Source organism: Diaphorina citri, unplaced genomic scaffold (assembly GCF_000475195.1).
Source record: "Diaphorina citri unplaced genomic scaffold, Diaci psyllid genome assembly version 1.1 scaffold985, whole genome shotgun sequence".
NCBI classification, from domain to species: Eukaryota; Metazoa; Arthropoda; class Insecta; order Hemiptera; family Psyllidae; genus Diaphorina; species Diaphorina citri.
Window position 1 is genome coordinate 84073 of NW_007378416.1, and position 20663 is coordinate 104735.

Consider the following 20663-nt stretch of genomic DNA (forward strand, 5'->3'; position numbering starts at 1 on the left):
ATGTGTCTGCATCAGGTAGACCTGTTAGACAGACCTTTTCAGCCGTACCTGTCAGGCCTATCTGATAGTGTGTGCTCATCAGGTATCAGGTAGACCTGACAGGCTGACCTTATAAGGTCAGGTCTAATAAAAAAAGTTCTTCTTGATGGCGGGACCATCAAAAATTTGCTTCAAATTTTCGGAGCCTGGCTTAGAGTAAAGGAGAAAAATTGCCCCCCTTAATTACGACCCTGATCTCTAGTACCTACTTTAAACTGGTCCCATCCTGTGTTTTCTTCTTTCCGTGTCCGAGGCATTTGAGTTATTGTTGTTGAAGGGAATCAGTGAATTCTTCACTGTATGGAGACACCCATGGTACTGTTAGGCTGTACCTATTCATGGGCTCCTTCCATGTCTCATCCTGTGTTCAGACTAGTGTCTAAACCCAGGATGCCTGAAGGAATACATAGTATTGACCAAGTGGACTCCCAATCCCAAAATTTCATCCCAGAGTACCGAACTGCACGTATTATAAATATGTAAAGTCTGAGGAATTATGTAAATCAAACATTAATCCTTTACAACAGCATAGCCCATTCCATTTCCCTGTCTCTACTCTAGTACCTACTTCACTTTATATTGGGTGTGTGTAGGTAGAAAATATAGGTGTGCTTGTGCTTCCAAACCCAGTCTTACTTCCCCTTCCTCTCCCTCTTTCTCTCTCTCTCTCTCTCTCTCTCTCTCTCTCTCTCACACACACACACACACACACACTCATTCTCTCTTCGTTTTGCTGACAGAGACCTGTGATAATACCTACCATCACGAGTCATCATTATAATAATATATTCCATTCTCTCTCTCTCTCTCTCACACACACACACACCCATGCACCTACGTAAATGTCTGTTTTTAAAATCTCTCTCATGTTGAAGTTTTCTATTCGGGTGTGGGTGATGGTTTTTCATTGAATTTATTTTTGGGGCAAAAAGGTACGAGATTTTGTAATATTTTTGATTTTCCACATAACTCTTTTTCTTTCCCCTTTGTGGAGTTTTAGTCCAATAAGAACGCCTTTTGTATCTCCTCATTAGTGATCTTTTCAGTCTTTTCAAAATAATTATATGCACAAATGTATAATCCTATTTGAAATTTAAAGGTAATGTTTTTATATGAGTACGTGTACGTAGGTAGGTACAGGAGCAGAGAATTAGGTACATACATAATTAAATTATGTACTAGATTTACACACGAGGAATATCATTTGAATTTCGGGCTCTTTAAGGAAACCAGAAGTATTATTTTCATTTTTTCTATGATATTGATATCCTACATACATAATTAAATTATGTACTTGGATTTACACACGAGGAATATCATTTGAATTTCGGGCTCTTTAAGGAAACCAGAAGTATTATTTTCATTTTTTCTATGATATTGATATCAGAGAGTGGATGCAGAATGACTAGAATGAGACATGCCCACATTTGTATCCAAGAACAATAGAAGTGAGATTTGATATTATTTTCAATTGAAGTAATATGAAACGATGGGACTCAAAATGTTTTCCCGAAAAATAACGAGTATTGATATCAGAGAGTGGATGCAGAATGAGACATGCCCACATTTGTGTCCAAGAACAATAGAAGTGAGATTTGATATTATTTTCAATTGAAGTAATATGAAACGATGGGACTCAAAATGTTTTCCCGAAAAATAATGACACGATAGAAAGGGGTGCAAAAGGGAAGAGAAAAGACAAAATTTAAACTTTCACAAAAATTGTCCACTTCAAAATGACACAATTAAATTTTTACGATGCTACCGAGGTTCAAAACCCTTCCTTCCTCTCACCCCCTTTGGACTCTGAAATACTCGTGTATTTTCATTATTCGTCAATAAAATATTCATATCTCATTCATTCCAATATGAAACGGACGGATGGATAAGATTCACATTTGTAGGAAACATTTCCCGATTTATTTCTGGGAATTGCAAAGGTTTTCAAAGGTGATTGCCCTCTTAACATTCAGATATATATGAAACGGACGGATGGATGAGATTCACATTTGTAGGAAACATTTCCCGATTTATTTCTGGGAATTGCAAAGGTTTTCAAAGGTGATTGCCCTCTTAACATTCAGATAACTCTCTCTCCCTCACTCCCTGTATCTCTCTCTATCCCTCCCTCCCTGTAGCTCTCTCCGTCCCTCCCTGTACCTCTCTCTCTCTCCCTCCCTTTCCCCCCCCTCTCTCTTATTCCCATTGTGTACAGTATTAAATCAAATATTTCATTCTCTCGCTTTTATTATTTTTCAATTTTCTCTCCATATAATAATATAGGTAGGTATGAAAAATAAAATGGAGCAGTTGCAAATGGGTAAAAATTATAAATAAATGGTCGATTCCTATGTAAATGTTGGGAAAAATCCAAATCCGAGGTCAAAACTCCGAAAAAATAACTGTAAAAGGTCGAAAATTCAATTTTTATTTTCCGTTCTAATGAAAGAGTTCAAAGATGTGTGACGTCAGACTTTACGCAGTTGTTTTTTTCGTCCGCTAGGTAGCGCCAGTATGCAAGCACGCTTGCGGAGGAGCAGAAACGTATGCGCACAAACACATTAATGTGTTGCCTGTGAGGGAGCTTTGCTCGGGGCATTTGATGTGACGTCATCGAGTACGGGAGCGTATGCCGTGACGTCAAAGTTCACGATTTACCGGTATTTTTTAAATCGATTGATCTCGGGATCTAGAAGTCGTAAAAGAAAAAGAAAAATTCCGTTGGTCCTCATTTTTCTTGCTCTATGACTTTGAAACATCACCCAAGTAAACGCAACTGATCTATCGTCATCCTCTTCCTCTTTTTCTTCTGCTTCCTTGCTTGAAAGAAAATGTTCTCATTTTTCCTCAATCTTTTATTTTCTTCTCCATGTCAGAGCCTGTTTGGACTCTCAAACACTCGTGTATTTTCATTATTCGTCAATAAAATATTCATATCTCATTCATTCCAATATGAAACGGACGGATGGATGAGATTCACATTTGTAGGAAAGATTTCCCGATTTATTTCTGGGAATTGCAAAGGTTTTCAAAGGTGATTGCCCTCTTAACATTCAGATAACTCTCTCTCCCTCACTCCCTGTATCTCTCTCTATACCTCCCTCCCTCCCTCCCTCCCTCCCTGTAGGTACCTCTCTCTCTCCCCCTCTCTCTTATTCGCATTGTGTACAGTATTAAATCAAATATTTCATTCTCTCGCTTTTATTATTTTTCAATTTTCTCTCCATATAATCTTATATTATAAGAACGAGATCCATTCACTCATTCACATTTCACATTTCACATTTCATAGTTCACACACTGATCGCTCTATCTCTAGAACCACAACACCTAGAAAGCTGAAATTAGGTAGGAATATTCCTTTTATGGTCTAGGTGTGCAATAAGAAAGGATTTTGCGAAAATCTAAACCGATCCTGAGATATGATCAATTTCTGATCGCTAAAATCACCATAAGAAATACACAGAGTGCAAAGACTGCGGGAGAGAAAACTTTTCCTCGCTCGCCTAATATTGAGTTTCGTTTATGTTTTTAGTTTGATAAAAATAGGTAGGTATGAAAAATAAAATGGAGCAGTTGCAAATGGGTAAAAATTCTAAATAAATGGTCGATTCCTATGTAAAAAGTTGTGAAAAATCCAAATCCGAGGTCAAAACTCCGAAAAAATAATTGTAAAAGGTCGAAAATTCAATTTTCATTTTCCGTTTTAATGAAAGAGTTCAAATATGTGTGACGTCAGACTTTACGCAGTTGTTTTTTTCGTCCGCTAGGTAGCGCCAGTATGCAAGCACGCTTGCGGAGGAGCAGAAACGTATGCGCACAAACACATTAATGTGTTGCCTGTGAGGGAGCTTTGCTCGGGGCATTTGATGTGACGTCATCGAGTACGGGAGCGTATGCCGTGACGTCAAAGTTCACGATTTACCGGTATTTTTTAAATCGATTGATCTCGGGATCTAGAAGTCGTAAAAGAAAAAGAAAAATTCCGTTGGTCCTCATTTTTCTTGCTCTATGACTTTGAAACATCACCCAAGTAAACGCAACTGATCTATCGTCATCCTCTTCCTCTTTTTCTTCTGCTTCCTTGCTTGAAAGAAAATGTTCTCATTTTTCCTCAATCTTTTATTTTCTTCTCCATGTCAGAGCCTCTTCAATCTCAAATATTGCACCTTCTGTGTACCCATAGTGTGGAAGTGCTTCTTTCACGAGTTTTCACCATACCCTGCGATGTTTTGTGCTAGAATGTTAGGATATGGTCACCCTCCATAGTCAGGTCTGCAATCCTAACACCCAGCATGTTCAGAAAATTGTGATGGGAGGAAAGGGTATTTTTGTGATTCACTAGGTATTGGGCCTAACCACGAGCCTTATAGTGTTTAGTAGATTAGTCACTATCATCAAAGCATACGTATAAAAGTGTTTGTTTGGTATACACCTTCTACCTACAGATATTTTTACTGTGGTAAGATGAACCTAAATATTGCAAAGAAACTAAAGAGGTTATTTTTTTATTTCCTCGTAATAAACAAATACATAATACACATCATGCAAGTGTCATTTGAAGGTAAAATGTGCTTTTATTTGTCGCTCAGGATACGGTTTGAAGGCTTTTCTTTCCTCTTCCGCTGTCTCCCTCATGTTTTATCCGTCTCTTTGTATTTGTTAGGGTTTCTGAATTTAGAAAATTTTCACCTTACAGTCGGTACAAAAATATTTCCGCTCTCTTTTGCGGTTACTTTTATTACTGTCCATGTTCGGAGCTACGGGAAAAATAGTTATTTCTTTTAGATTTATTGTCCCTTAATGTTCCTACATAATTACTAATTACTTTTGTAAGTACGTCGTATACATGGTGAAGAATGGTGAACATTTTGTCATCCCAATGTTATTGTTGTAGCGGCTTCAGCCGTATCCGAATCTTGATGGCAGAATAAAGAAAGGATGTCTTCTTTTTTTTTCTGTCATACACTCGGGTCTCTAGCCATGTTAAATTGGCTCGTCCAGTCATAGTGCCTCCCGATTAACACGTTCACTCCCCTCCTCTGTTCACAGGGTCTACACGAAGTACCTGGGACGCGGCTGCCTCTGACGAGCTATGCGAGCTCTGGTGGCACCGCCTCGCAACACACGACGGCCGCCGTGTTCATGTATTCTACGTCCAGTGAGGGGGGTGTCACGCTGCAGCTACGGGATGCAGATGATTTTGCCGCCGCTGGCGATGACAAGGGTGGCTTAGCCTCGGTGCTGGCCAGGCTGCAGGAAGACGCGGCCCTGTCGATTAGCTACCAGGCGGACTCGGAGGCTCTCGGCCTCGCGGGAACGGAGGAAAGTTTGGATCATTTCCTCCTGGGATCCACGAGTAGCGGGACGTGTTTGACGACCAGTGGAAATGGTGAGTCTCATTTATTACTTGACTGCCGTAACGTGAAGTCATACAATTTATGTCACTATTATAACTTCAGCCGAAAAATCCTTTTCGAGAGCCTGGCAACAATGTAAACAAAGATCTTGAAAACTCTTAGGATGGGTTTCACCAACCTTCTTTTTTACCCCTAACAGCCCTGTTGAGCATATACAAACAACAAACCAAATGGAACTTAACGGGCTGTCAGCTTAACAAGCCTTCTAGAGGCTGAAAAATATTGGTGAAACCGACCATTGAAGTCATAAAATGAAATGTGAATAAAAGCTCTTTTCAATTTTGCCAGACCTCTATCTTGTGGCTCAAGTTACATTACTGACTCAAGTTGTAGGACTTTACGGTAGGTAGACCAAATTAATCACATAGCTGCTATGTATATCTGTGTGTGGAAGCTGTATAGACTGCCATCAGCCGATAAATCCTTTTCGAGAGCCTGGCAATAATGTAAACAAAGATCTTGAAAACTCTTAGGATGGGTCTCACCAACCTTCTTTTTTACCCTTAACAGCCCTGTTGCCTGTTGAGCATATACAAACAACAAACCAAATGGAATTTAACGGGCTGTCAGCTTAACAAGCCTTCTAGAGGCTGAAAAATATTGGTGAAACCGACCATTGAAGTCATAAAATGTGAATAAAAGCTCTTTTCGATTTTGCCAGACCTCTAAAGAGACCTCTATCTTGAGGGTCAAGTTACAATACTCACTCAAGTTGTAGGACTTTACGGTAGGTAGACCAAATTAATCACATAGCTGCTATGTATATCTGTGTGTGGAAGCTGTATAGACTGCCTAATGGACCATAAAATTTCGAGATTTCACTACATAATACATATGAATATACCTATAGCTAATTTTATAACTTATTACTAAATTACCAACGCATATGCTCCATTTTGAAAGTCCAACGCCTACGCAACCCCCGTTAAATGGATCTATATCTATTTTATGGAGTTATGTAACTTCTAATGACCTCTCCATTTATGAAATATAAGTACCTATAAGTCTTCTGAATATGATTGTGAGTGTTTCAGACATACATACCCTATTATATTAAGGTGCGTGAAGTTAGCACCACAACTTTTGCTGCGAATTTGTACCAAAGCCCATCATTTAGTACCCATTTTGTTCCATCAAACCCTAGACAGATTTCGCAACGCATTTTTTTTGGGGATCGTGACGATGCTCGACGAGTTTTGGTTTCTGCGCATGACACACATTATGGGGATTGAACACGGGGATCGGAGTTACGATGTTTTGGCTTGAACATGGGGGTTTTTTTCGTATTACGAAAATGAAATTTCCGTGTTAGAAACGCGCGTAAATTTAAATTCTTTTTGAATAGATCACGGTTATTTTACATTTTTGAAGGGGAAATTAATTTTGACTGAAATTTTTTGATGTAGGTAGGTATCTTAATTAATTCAGAAATTAATTAAAAACAAAAACATATCAAAAAACTCATTTTTTATGTAATAATTAATTATTATTTTTTTCTTTTCTTCGTTATCTGTTATGTCCTTTTTTTACCTATCGTTTCATTTGTACAAAAAAGAACGTAACAGATAAGGAACACGGTGGAATAATTAAATTGAGAAAACAAATAAATAATTTTAAAAAATCATTGTTTCCTGTTTTTAATTAATTTTAATTCAAAAACTGATTTGAATAATTTGTTATTTTTTAGGACAAGACAAAACATTGAACAAATTAAAGGTATGATTACTTGAGCGTCCGCTAGGTTCGCTTCGGTTTTCGGTTTCGGTTTTCGTTCGGTTTTCGATCCCGTGCTAAATCTAAAAACATGATGTAAACAAGATGGCGCCAACATGGGTTGCGTTATGGGGATCAGGATTCGATGCGAAATCTCCCTATTACTAAATTACCAACGCATATGCTCCATTTTGAAAGTCCAACGCCTACGCAACCCCCGTTAAATGGATCTATATATCTATTTTATGGAGTTATGTAACTTCTAATGACCTCTCCATTTATGAAATATAAGTACCTATAAGTCTTTTGGATATGATTGTGAGTGTTTCAGACATACATACCCTATTATATTAGTATTTTGAACTCGTTTTATTCGTTGGATAAGTTCAATAAGTAGCAAGAAACTAGGAAGTGGGGAGGCATTAGCGGAATGGGAATCTCTAATAGAAATGGGTAGGGGCCTGTATTTTGAACTCGTTTTATTTGTTGGATAAGTTCAATAAGTAGCAAGAAACTAGGAAGTGGGGAGGCATTAGCGGTTTCATTTATAGATTTTTTGAAGCTAAACCCATCCTTTAGGGCTGTTTGCCCCAAAACCTAAGCCTCAGAGTGGGCTTCATACATAAAATATTAGTATTTTGAACTCGTTTTATTTGTTGGATAAGTTCAATAAGTAGCAAGAAACTAGGAAGTGGGGAGGCATTAGCGGAATGGGAATCTCTAATAGAAATGGGTAGGGGCCTTAAGGCAACGAATTATTTATAGTTTTTAATATTAAAGCTTCGTAGATTCTCGAACCCTCATCCCTCCCTCTCTGAAGGCTATTATTGAATGGAGAGTACTTCTCCCTCCTCCCTCCCCTTTCCTTCCTCTTCCCCTACAATGCTAAGTGTCGCAGGATTAGAAGGGATTTCAGTATAGTTAGTCTAAATTATTGCCCAAAATGGAAAGCGCTGGAAATTATTATTATAGCTGCTGCGCTTTCTATGACGTTATTCTGAATATACAGGATGGCTCAGAAAAGATTTCGTAGAAGTTTTTCTTTCTTTCCCTGCCGTTTACACGGAGGAAAAGTTGTTAGAGGTATACCTGCCTGGACTAAAATATGGCACACCATCATATTCTTCCAGGTAGACCTTTGAGGGATATTTTTCCCTGCCGTTTACATGGAGGAAAAGTTGTTAGAGGTATACCTGCCTGGACTAAAATATGGCACACCATCATATTCTTCCAGGTAGACCTTTGAGGGATATTTTAGGTCTATTGACTTTTTAGGTCTTTTCGCACCATGAAAGTCTCTGTGAGTTTTTATTTGTGAGTATTTGAGTAGGTATTTATCAAAATGTGTTTCATAGTGTAGCAAGTAGCTCCCTATTTACCTACTCATTTCATTGAGAATTTTTCATCAGTATTCATCCAAGTATATGAAGTACCTCCACAGTTTTGCCAAGAGTTTCGCATCTCCGCTAACTACAAACTCGTTGAACTATACAGGGTGTATCAAAATTTATTGCTCCTCCTTTGTGGAGGGAATGTGTCAGAGAATTTAAAAAAAAAAGAACAACTCACTTAATATTTTTCTTAGTGGATAATTCACTAACTTTTCAGTGGATGATTAAGTCAGTAAGTGAGACCTTAACTCGTTATACCTACCTATGGGAAGTTGAGTGAGTTACATGCTTTAGAATGTGACTTCAACTGAGTAGTCCATTCAAAAGATTGAAAAAGCCTGGGTTCTAGAACTCTAATATGGAACTCTATTTCGGTAAGCTTGACACTCTAATATAGCCTTTCAACAACCTAAAGCAGGGGAAGGAACCCAATAATAGAGTTCTTCCACCCAAACTTGTGGTACCCTATCACTATTGTTTTTCTCAGTGTAAGTTTGGTTTTGCAGGCGGCCACGCACTACTAATCGTCGCGTCGCGCGTCCACACTTCCATTAGTTTTGCCAAGAGTTTCGCATCTCCGTTAACTACAAAACTCGTTGAACTATACAGGGTGTATCAAAATTTATTGCTCCTCCTTTGTGGAGGGAATGTGTCGGAGAATTTAAAACTTTTCAGTGGATGATTCCGTCAGTAAGTGAGACCTTAACTATGGGAAGTTGAGTGAGTTACATGCTTTAGAATGTGACTTCAACTGAGTAGTCCATTCAAAAGATTGAAAAAGCCTGGGTTCCAGAGTTGACATGAAAGTCTCTGTGAGTTTTTATGTGTGAGTATTTGAGTACTTATCAAAATGTGTTTCATAGTGTAGCTAGTAGCTCCCTATTTACCTACTCATTTCATTGAGAATTTTCCATCAGTATTCATCCAAGTATATGAAGTACCTCCACAGTTTTGCCAAGAGTTTCGCATCTCCGTTAACTACAAAACTCGTTGAACTATACAGGGTGTATCAAAATTTATTGCTCCTCCTTTGTGGAGGGAATGTGTCGGAGAATTTAAAACTTTTCAGTGGATGATTCCGTCAGTAAGTGAGACCTTAACTATGGGAAGTTGAGTGAGTTACATGCTTTAGAATGTGACTTCAACTGAGTAGTCCATTCAAAAGATTGAAAAAGCCTGGGTTCCAGAACTCTAATATGGAACTCTATTTCGGTAAGCTTGACACTCTAATATAGCCTTTCAACAACCTAAAGCAGGAGAAGGAACCCAATAATAGAGTTCTTCCACCCAAACTTGTGGTACCCTATCACTAATGTTTTTCTCAGTGTAAGTTTGGTTTTGCAGGCGGCCACGCACTACTAATCGTCGCGTCGCGCATCCACACTTCCATTATGAGCCAACCCTAAGCCCTTTATCATGTAACGGTTCGTTTACTTTGATCAGTCAATAGTGCCTCAGTTGACCCAGTTGTCTCAGGTGTAAGGGGACACCCTGTAAGCATACATCACGTTGGTGAGAGATGAGATGGGTGACTCATCATTGACACATGACATGGCATAACACACTTGACATACGGTTTCTACCTCAAAATAACTTGCGGGAACACCTGTCATTCATCACCTAACCATTCATCCGTTCCATGTGAAACATGAACGCGGCCAGAGTAAGAAAAAATAATGAAATTTCATACGAACGCGTCACAGAGAGTAGCGGATAGCAGTGTTTCCTAACCAGAGGAGTGGAATTGAAAACATAAAATAAAAGTATGCGCCTTTGGTGGATGCTCTAAATTTCCATCCATAGAAAGAGAGCACAGTTGAAACCCCATGGAGGGGAGCTCCCTCGCCTTCCACCTAAATACGGCCCTGACACGTACAACCAGAGGAGTGGAATTGAAAACATAAAATAAAAGTATGCGCCTTTGGTGGATGCTCCAAATTTCCATCCATAGAAAGAGAGCACAGTTGAAACCCCATGGAGGGGAGCTCCCTCGCCTTCCACCTAAATACGGCCCTGACACGTAATCAGGAGCGTGTAGGTTCAATCCCAGCCAAGGTAAGGACTTATCTCAACAATGTTTTAGAATTTGACCACAACAATAATTGTTGTTGTAGCAGTAACTGCGGATCAGGATTCCTCTCCAAACTCTTGTCAGGGGTAGGTTCCTGCTGTTGTTTGCTGCTGCGGAGCAAGAGTAGTAGCCTGCTGAGATAAATGACTCGGCAGTAGTATCCTCCTGCTGAGGTGAAAGGTATTCGAGCTGTATAAGAACAGTAGGTTGAGAACATCTAACCCGTGTATTATTTATTTAGATGTTACCTTCTTACACTCATAAAACGGAAAAATAAAACGAAAAGAACACAGTGGTATGTATATCATTCATAATAATATCATGTTCATTAATGTTAGAAAAGATGTGCCATTCATAGAATCACGTTTAATATAATGTTCCAACATTCGAGGAGTCATGTCCAAAGGACCACTCGACGCGACGGTTAAAAAACTTTCAAAGTGGAACAGTTAGTTGACACATCCCTGGACCAAAATATGGCAGACCAAAACATAAACCAAAATATGGCCAAATATATTGTCATCCCGAAAGGAAAGAGAGAAGGAAGACAGGATAAGAGAAAGCCAGACATCCCGAGAACGAACCTTATCTGTTTGGAATCAAATCGAACCCGCGACCTAGGTCTTACAAGCCTGACGCGCTACCCTTCAAGCTAACTATAGGTTTTCTAATACTTTTACTCATGCGGAAAAACCGCCGCATTTTTAGCTCGATAAACACCACGAGATATTTTCCATTTATTTTATAGTAAACGAAATGGTGGAACAGTTAGTTGACACATCCCTGGACCAAAATATGGCAGACCAAAACATTAACCAAAATATGGCCAAATGTCTTGTCATCCCGAAAGGAAAGAGAGAAGGAAGACAGGATAAGAGAAAGCCAGACATCCCGAGAACGAACCTTATCTGTTTGGGATCAAATCGAACCCGCGACCTAGCTCTTACAAGGCTGACGCGCTACCCTTCAAGCTAACTATAGGTTTTCTAATTGTACTTTTACTCATGCGGAAAAACCGCCGCATTTTTAGCTCGATAAACACCACGAGATATTTTCCATTTATTTTATAGTAAACGAAATGACAAAAGAGCGTGGATATTGCGTTTAATAAGTCGATATTTACATGTTTTAATAGAGAGATTTTCCCTTCTCACTCCTATATTCAGCTTGGGAGGAACTCTTGTCAGGGGTAGGTTCCTACTGTTGTTTGCTGCTGCGGAGCAAGAGTAGTAGCCTGCTGAGATAAATGGACTCTTGACTCGGCAGTAGTATCCTCCTGCTGAGGTTAATGGGCTCTTTAAAGATATTCGAGCTGTATAAGAACAGTAGGTTGAGAACATCTAACCCGTGTATTATTTATTTAAATGTTACCTTCTTACACTCATAAAACGAAAAGAACACAGTGGTATGTATATATCATTCATAATAATATCATGTTCATTAATGTTAGAAAAGATGTGCCATTCATAGAATCACGTTTAATATAATGTTCCAACATTCGAGGAGTCATGTCCAAAGGACCACTCGACGCGACGGTTAAAAAACTTTCAAAGTGGAACAGTTAGTTGACACATCCCTGGACCAAAATATGGCAGACCAAAACGTAAACCAAAATATGGCCAAATGTCTTGTCATCCCGAAAGGAAAGAGAAGGAAGACAGGATAAGAGAAAGCCAGACATCCCGAGAACGAACCTTATCTGTTTGGAATCAAATCGAACCCGCGACCTAGGTCTTACAAGCCTGACGCGCTACCCTTCAAGCTAACTATAGGTTTTCTAATTGTACTTTTACTCATGCGGAAAAACCGCCGCATTTTTAGCTCGATAAACACCACGAGATATTTTCCATTTATTTTATAGTAAACGAAATGACAAAAGAGCGTGGATATTGCGTTTAATAAGTCGATATTTACATGTTTTAATAGAGAGATTTTCCCTTCTCACTCCTATATTCAGCTTGGGAGGAGGATAATGCCTGGAGCTATAGAATGAACTGTGGAGAGAAAGAGAGGGAAAGAGGGAGGAGGATGGGAAAGAGAGAGATAGAAAAAGAAAGAGGGAGAGATCTAAGGGAAAGAGGGAGGGAGGGAGAGAGAGATATGGCTGGGATTTGCATTCGGAATTTGATCATCTCAGAATGGCAGGGACGAATTCCAAACTGGATAAGACACAATTTGCCCAAATTTGGCACTATCCATCCAGGTAGATACACAATTATTCTGAATTACCAATTCCTTTTCTTTTTCCTTCCCTCTCCTTTCCTCTGCCTCACTCCCATTTTCTCCCTCCTTCCTCTTTCTCTCCCTTCCTCCTTCCCACCCTCTTAATCTTTATTTTTATTTCTCTTTTCCTCGCCATTCTTCTTAAAACGGTCAGACAGTATTGTGCTATTGTATTTCCGGAATGCATGTACATTGTACATACCTATGTAATGTATGTCTTTCCTAATAGGTATTTCCAATACAGGTCAGGTTAACACGTGTCAAAAGCCAGAGCTTGGATAATTCTTGTTTCGTTTTAACAGGGTCAAATTTATTGGTTTTAGACTTCGAACAGTGGCGCAATAACGGGAGATACCTGTTCTCTGGGAGGAACGGTTTCCTCTGTAAACTAACCTTGAGTAGTATAGATAATGATAGAGAAGTCTTTGCTGAGGGACTTTGAACACCGCACCGAGTAGACGAGTTTAGTCTGGCTGGGGGACTTTAAACAGGGAGGAGGAAGAATAACAGTCTGAAATTTGCCTTGCTAAAGAAATAGCACAGGTTGACTGCGAAAGGCATCCCTCGTAAAATTTTTGTAGCCAAAAACAAATGTCAGCCCAAAGCAATCACCCCCATCCTGGTTGAGATGCTGATGCTTGAGAGGAAGATAATGCCTGGAGCTGCAGAATGAACTGTGGAGAGAAAGAGAGGGAAAGAGGGAGGAGAATGGGAAAGAGAGAGATAGAAAAAGAAAGAGGGAAAGATCTAAGGGAAAGAGGGAGGAAAGAAGAGAGAGAGAGAGATGGACGGGAATTGGATTCGGAATTTGATCATCCGAGAATGGCAGGGACGAATTCCAAACTGGATAAGACACATTTTGCCCAAATTTGGCACTATCCATCCAGGTAGGTACACAATTATTCTGAATTACCAATTATTCCTTTTCTTTCTCCCTCCCTCTCCTTTCCTCTGCCTCACTCCCATTTTCTCTCCCTTCCTCCTTCCCACCCTCTTAATCTTTATTTTTATTTCTCTTTTCCTCGCCATTCTTCTAAAACAGTCAGACAGTATTGTGCTATTGTATTTCCGGAATGCATGTACAATTGTACATTGTACATACATACCTATGTAATGTATGTCTTTCCTCATAAGTATTTCCAATACAGGTCAGGTTAACACGTGTCAAAAGCCAGAGCTTGGATAATTCTTGTTTCGTTTTAACAGGGTCGAATTTATTGGTTTTAGACTTCGAACAGTGGCGCGATAACGGGAGATACCTGTTCTCTGGGAGGAACGGTTTCCTCTGTAAACTAACCTTGAGTAGTATACATGATGATAGAGAAGTCTTTGCTGAGGAACTTTGAACACCGCACCGAGTAGACGAGTTTAGTCTGGCTGGGGGACTTTAAACAGGGAGGAGGAAGAATACCAGTCTGAAATTTGCCTTGCTAAAGAAATAGCACAGGTTAACTGCGAAAGGCATCCCTCGTAAAATTTTTGTAGCCAAAAACAAATGTCAGCCCAAAGCAATCACCCCCATCCTGGTTGAGATGCTGACGAAAAACGCCTCGCGCCGACCCCGTCTGAACACGGGAAAAGGCAAAGAAGACTTGAGCAGTCCATTATTAGTATGTAGATTGTAGACTGTAGTTATTTACTTGTTAATTGAATCTTATAGTATAATATTATCGATATAATTATGAACACTATTGTACAGTGTACACACATATGGGCAATGGACACCCTTCCTCTCTTTTCACCATGATGAAATCGCCTCTGATTTACTCCACAATATAAAAAAGCTTCATGCTCAGCATTAGTTTATTTACTTGTTAATTGAATCTCATATTATCATATTATCGATATAATTATGAACACTATCGTACAGTGTACACACATGTGGACAATGGACACCCTTCCTCTCTTTTCACCATGATGAAATCGCCTCTGATTTACTCCACAATATAAAAAAGCTTCATGCTCAGCATTAGTTATAGTTAGGTATTTCTCCTCGGGAAGGAAAAATAATAAATTCAGAGTTTATTTTCCATTTTATTTCATCCACCACAGAGCAGGTAGAGAGAGAGGAAGAGACTTTGCCCTGAAGTTTCTAGGTCAAAATGTACTACGGAGGAGAGAGCAAGAAATAGGGGAGAGGAGAGAAAACAGTATAAGGGGGAGGAGAGAGAGGAGAGAGGACGAATGAGCAGGAATAGGAGACAGGGGAAGACGAGGGTAATTTAAGGTAACTCTTATGTTTGGAGAAATATTTCTCCTCGGGAAGGAAAAATAATAAATTCAGAGTTTATTTTCCATTTTATTTCATCCACCACAGAGCAGGTAGAGAGAGAGGAAGAGACTTTGCCCTGAAGTTTCTAGGTCAAAATATACTACGGAGGAGAGAGCAAGAAATAGGGGAGAGGAGAGAAAACAGTATAAGGGGGAGGAGAGAGAGAGAACAGGGATCAGAGGAAGAGAGGAAAGGAGAAAGACGGAAAGAAGAGGAAGAGAAAAGAGTAATAAGGAGGGATGGAGAGAAAAGAGTAATAGGGGAGAAAGAGAGAGAGAGAGAGAAACGGAGAAAGAGGGAACAGAGAGAGAGAGGGGGGGGACGAATGAGCAGGAATAGGAGACAGGGAAAGACGAGGGTAATTTAAGGTAACTCTTATGTTTGGAGAAATAGAATGTGGATAGGATGATGTATGGTAGGAACTCTGGTCTCTGGCACTGGGGGTTTGACAAGCTTCACCAAACTCCTAGCAGGAGAGTTCTTACGAAGGTTTGCAATATTGCAATTTGTATGTTCAAGAAAATTTTGGCGTCTCCACTGATCATTCACTTTTTTCTGTCTTTCTATTTCTATAGTTTACAACTCTACATCTATCTCTTTTTATATTCTTTCCCCTTTCTTCCCTCTCCTCCTTTACCTCTCTCCTTCTCCCTCTCCCTTCCTCTCTCTCTCTCTCGCTCTCTCCTTCTCATTCCTTTCCTCTCTCCCTCTCGCTATCTATTTTCATATCTCAGTGTCTCTCTCGCTCCTACTTTATGTCTTTTCGTTTTGACTTTCCATTCCTCTTCAGTGCCTGCGTCTCATCTCATCACGAATCCCTCAGGAATAGGCAAATAGGGCTTTCCACCTTCGTCCTGAAGAGGTGAAGGTAATTTATTTTTCGGAAAAGAAAAATAATGTACCTGAAACTTTTTTAAGGGAAAAATTTAGTATCAAATTATAGACGGAAGTAGAGAGGGAGAAGGGAAGAAAGGAGAGGGAAAGGAAAGGGAGAGAGCTAGGATCATTATATCTGGAGCAATATATTTCTGTTCACAGAAAAGCGTATCTTAAGAGTCGTGATTCAAAATGCCAGGTTACTGAATACTATTTCTTCGAAGTCACGTCCACACTACAGATTTTTTACATGGTTTTACCTTGAGATCTCAAATCTCTGTTGTTTTTGTTTGTTTGTTGATTGTTTGTTTTTTCTGCCAAAATCTTTTGATCGTACCCATTGTGGGTTCAAGTCTATTTCGATCTGTCGACTGGAGTGTAGATGTAGTCCCTCTTTTGTCCCTGACCTGACCAGCCTGACCTTGTTATTAAACTCATAAAATACACGAGACCTTGATTAATTAGTGATGTACCGGGGGGGGGATGCTCCAAATTTTCAGAGTCCGGCCAGCAATACCTAAATGGGAAATATTAAACTCGAGGGGAGGGACTCCCTAAATAGACTGCTGGAGTAAAGGGACTTTTTAGTCTCATTCGAGCACCATGAACAAGATGTCTATTCTATGCATTAATGTTTTCGTTAGACTTCTCTTTTAAGGTTATTTTGACGTTCTGTTCTCTCATCCCTTATGTTTTTGGCGGATGGAAAAAAGATTTAAATTTACTTCCAATCTTATCTTATCTTTTATCTAACATTTTATCTTACGAGACTCTAAATTATTATTACTTTTCCCTGTCTCCCTTCCTCACTCCTTGTCCAATCTCTATTTCTTTTTCTTATATTTTCTGTCTTCTCTTTTCTCTCCCTACCACGGTAGGAGAGAGAAGGGGTAAAAGATTGAAAGAGATTGCTTTTGAGATAATCATTTAGGTTTTTTTTATTATTATCATTATTATATTATTAAATACATATGTATGATGTACAACTGTATATAATATTTTCAAGAGTACTCGTAGTTAAGCCTAATAGGTGATTGACTGATTGACCTTTTTCTAAACAGAAAAAATCCTAATAAATAAAAAATCAAATACCTAAAACTGACAAATTTTCACATATCCCTGTCAATGTGACATCCCCTCCGTTTAATTTTCCTTCCCGTTTTCATGTAAAATAGCTTATCACATGAAAACACTCATGTTTTCCCCCTCCTCCTATGTCTTCCTTCAGGGCGTCTCTGTAGAGCTTCAATCTCCCAATTTTTCTGTCATAATGTCGACAAAGTGGATTTTGAAGGAAGAGATTGAGAAAATGAAATACTGTAGTAAGTAAAGGTATTACTTGACTGCTATTCCAGATTGGGAGGATGTTCGATATTATTAATCTTCAGACGTTTTTACCTTCTTTGAAATCTGGTTAAAGTATTCCCTCCTTTGGAACTTTGATAGGCTTCTTCCTTTGCTTTCATCCATAGCCTGTGGTAGGCTTGAAACTTTGAACTTCTATGTTTGGAAACCAGGGTGGATCCCTTGACAGTCTAGCACTCTAGCACTAAATAATATCTCTCTTTTCTTTTAACCTTTCCTAACATTATTAATCATCTTTATGTTATCTTGATTCTTTACCATTGTTTTTTTTTTTTTTTTTTGTTTTTTTTAGCAATTTTTTTAAATATATTTTCCTCTAAAGTAATGTAAGGATTCGTCATACTTTATTTTTGCACATTTTTGCCACTGATTGATGGGCTGATAAACAGTCTGTCTACCTATATTTTTTGTTGGAAATTTAAATATTATTTCACTTTTTTTCCGGAACATTAAAAAGGATTTTTTGTGCGTTGCCAAAATGCTTTTTTATCGCACATCATCTTGAAACAATATTTCCCTATTTGCATTAAAAAAAAAAAAAAAATGTGACGGCATCGGCAGATAGGTGCAATGTTTGTACGATATATCTTTTTTTTTTTATCATTATTATTTCAGTATGTGACAGCAGTTTACCACTAACACAATCCATTTTGTCAATACATAATTATTTTGAATGATCATACCTGCCTACCTACCTATTCACTTTCACAATGATGAGATTTTACAGTCCGTAAAGACAAAAGAACCCAACAACATTCTGGATCATTATACCAGGGTCTAGAAGTTGGACAGAAGTTCAATTCTCATTCTATTTTATCCTGATTTTCACTGCATTCTATTATAATATATCATTCATGATACCAACTATTTCTCCCTGGTTATGTACATATGTATATTACGTACAATTGTACATTATACATATGTATGTAATTCTCTCTATACCTATCCCTTTGCGGGTCCCTTCCTTCCTTGTTCACTTGAAACTTACAACTTTCCTAATGTTTTTTACAGAAATTACCACTAACGTACTTTACATCTTTCCTCTTCCTCTCTTTCTGCCGAGAGTTTCGCATGGTATTTTTTATATTCCTCACGACATTTGAGGTTTGACCTATTTCTATGCTAATTCTCCGCCGAAATATCTTGACACCGGATGCTCAAGACGAGCAATTTATTACTTTTTTTTCTGTGTTTCTGCAGCCCTTTCGGTATTTAAGCTGTATTTTACTATCGGACCTAAGGTGATATGAATTTTCAACTGCAACACCCTGACTGCCAAAGCATATTCTTTGGTGTTTGTCCACAAATCCCCATATATGAAAACATCCCCCTTGAATGAGAGACACCATTTATTTCTTGGAACTTTTTTCGTCATACAAATACCAAAATTTCACTTAGAGGCCCCTCTTTCAGATAACCATTGAATTTCGTTAATATTTAAGCTGTATTTTATTATCGGACCTAATTTTGGTTCCGCCAAGGAGATATGAATTTTCAAGTTCAACACCCTGGCTGCCAAAGCATATTCTATGGTGCTTGTCCATAAATCCCCATATATGAAAACATCCCCCTTGAACGAGAGACGCCATTTATTTCTTGGAACTTTTTTCGTCATACAAATACCAAAATTTCACTTAGAGGCCCCTCTTTCAGATAACCATTGAATTTCGTTAGTATTTAAGCTGTATTTTATTATCGGACCTAATTTTGTTTCCGCCAAGGAGATATGAATTTTCAACTTCAACACCCTGGCTGCCAAAGCATATTCTTTGGTGTTTGTCCACAAATCCCCATATATGAAAACATCCCCCTTGAATGAGAGACGCCATTTATTTCTTGGAACTTTTCTCGTCATACAAATACCAAAATTTCACTTAGAGGCCCCTCTTTCAGATAACCATTAAATTTCGTTATACACAAATTTAACATAATTATCTCCAATTTACAATTATGTAGCAGGTGTATATCTGATGGAATTCTGACTTTGTTTCAGTTGCTTTTCACTACCATCCGGTTCTGAAAGGGCACTCGCTAGACTTGCAAGCAAAATATAAATTTTCCTTGTATCTTGCCTTTTCCTGTGCTTTCTCGTTTCCTTTTGTTCTTTTCATTCGTAACCATATATTATTTTGAGACCCGGCTTTTGTTTTTCCGATGGCTTACAACTTACAAGGTTTTTAGCCCGTCCTTCCTTTTTAGTTTTCTCTTTGGTCAATCTGACCTCTGTATAATGTTGGAAATGCTATTGTAACCTGAGAATAAGAGAGATTAGTCGTGTTGAATCCACAGTGCACCAAAAGTAATACCATGGAGTCCATGGACAGATATATATATGAGCTTTTTAGATCCTTTTTTCCCCGCTAATTGCTTTGCTTGCCGGACTCTTACGACTCTACTTATCATGTGGGGCGCGGTGGCATTTGTCTCTGTTGGAGGGACTATAAGTTGGTTATTATATTAATATGTACTTAATCTAACTTTCGTATAGGAAGACTGCATATACGTATCGTATCCTTAGCTGACGGAGCAGGGACAGTTAAGATTTGTTGACTACTCGCGGTTAAAGACTTTACTTTCTCTTATTAAGGTATCTTACGGAATGTCGATTCCTAACTTCGAGAAACATGATCCGTGGTTAGTGACTAAAATTCTCTGCCTAAAAAAAAAAAGTTGCTCAACGAGTACTGCTCAAACCCTTGTTCCTACCAATTCAAAAGAACACCTAAAAGGAGAAAGATAGTTAGATTTAAAGTGGTAATAATTCGATTGTGAGGTTGTGTTATCATGGATGGAGTCGTGGATGCCCCTCATTATTGCCAGAATGGTCGCGTATTAACGGTTTTATTGGCCACCTTTTACAATTCTTCTCGTATTTTGTGTAGGAGATTCGAAATTTTTCTTCTTGAGATATTCTCTGTATTTTAATAGACCTTTTGTATCGTCAACCTACATGTCTTCAACAATTCTTGTTGACAAGATCCTCTTACTCTCGGATTCCCTCTCTCTCTATCTCTCCTCCCTCCTCCCTCTCTCCCTCTCTTTCTCTCCTCTCTCTTTTGGTATTTTATTGTCTCCTTTTCTCCCTCTCTCCAAATCTAAGATCTAAGTATAACCTCCTCTTTATCTCTCCAGGATCTTCGCACCCCTCTCTTTTTATCTAGGTACTACCCTAAAGCATTTCTTTTACGTAGTGTCTACTTATCTACTATCTGCCAATACTACTTCAGGACCAGCTTCAAGGTATTTGTAACACACATGGTATAGTCTCATTCGCCAGATCAATTTAGTGGAAA

At 38.7% G+C, this 20663-nt stretch overlaps 1 protein-coding gene across 1 annotated transcript in view; it reads left to right on the forward strand.

Annotated features, from left to right (window-relative positions):
* LOC113469198 overlaps window positions 1–20663 on the forward strand; it is a 56964-nt gene that overhangs the window by 23294 nt on the left and 13007 nt on the right. Inside the window, exon 2 of the mRNA XM_026826718.1 lies at window positions 5092–5431. Within this exon, the coding sequence (XP_026682519.1) occupies window positions 5092–5431 (340 nt within the window). The remainder of the gene's footprint in view (window positions 1–5091; window positions 5432–20663) is intronic.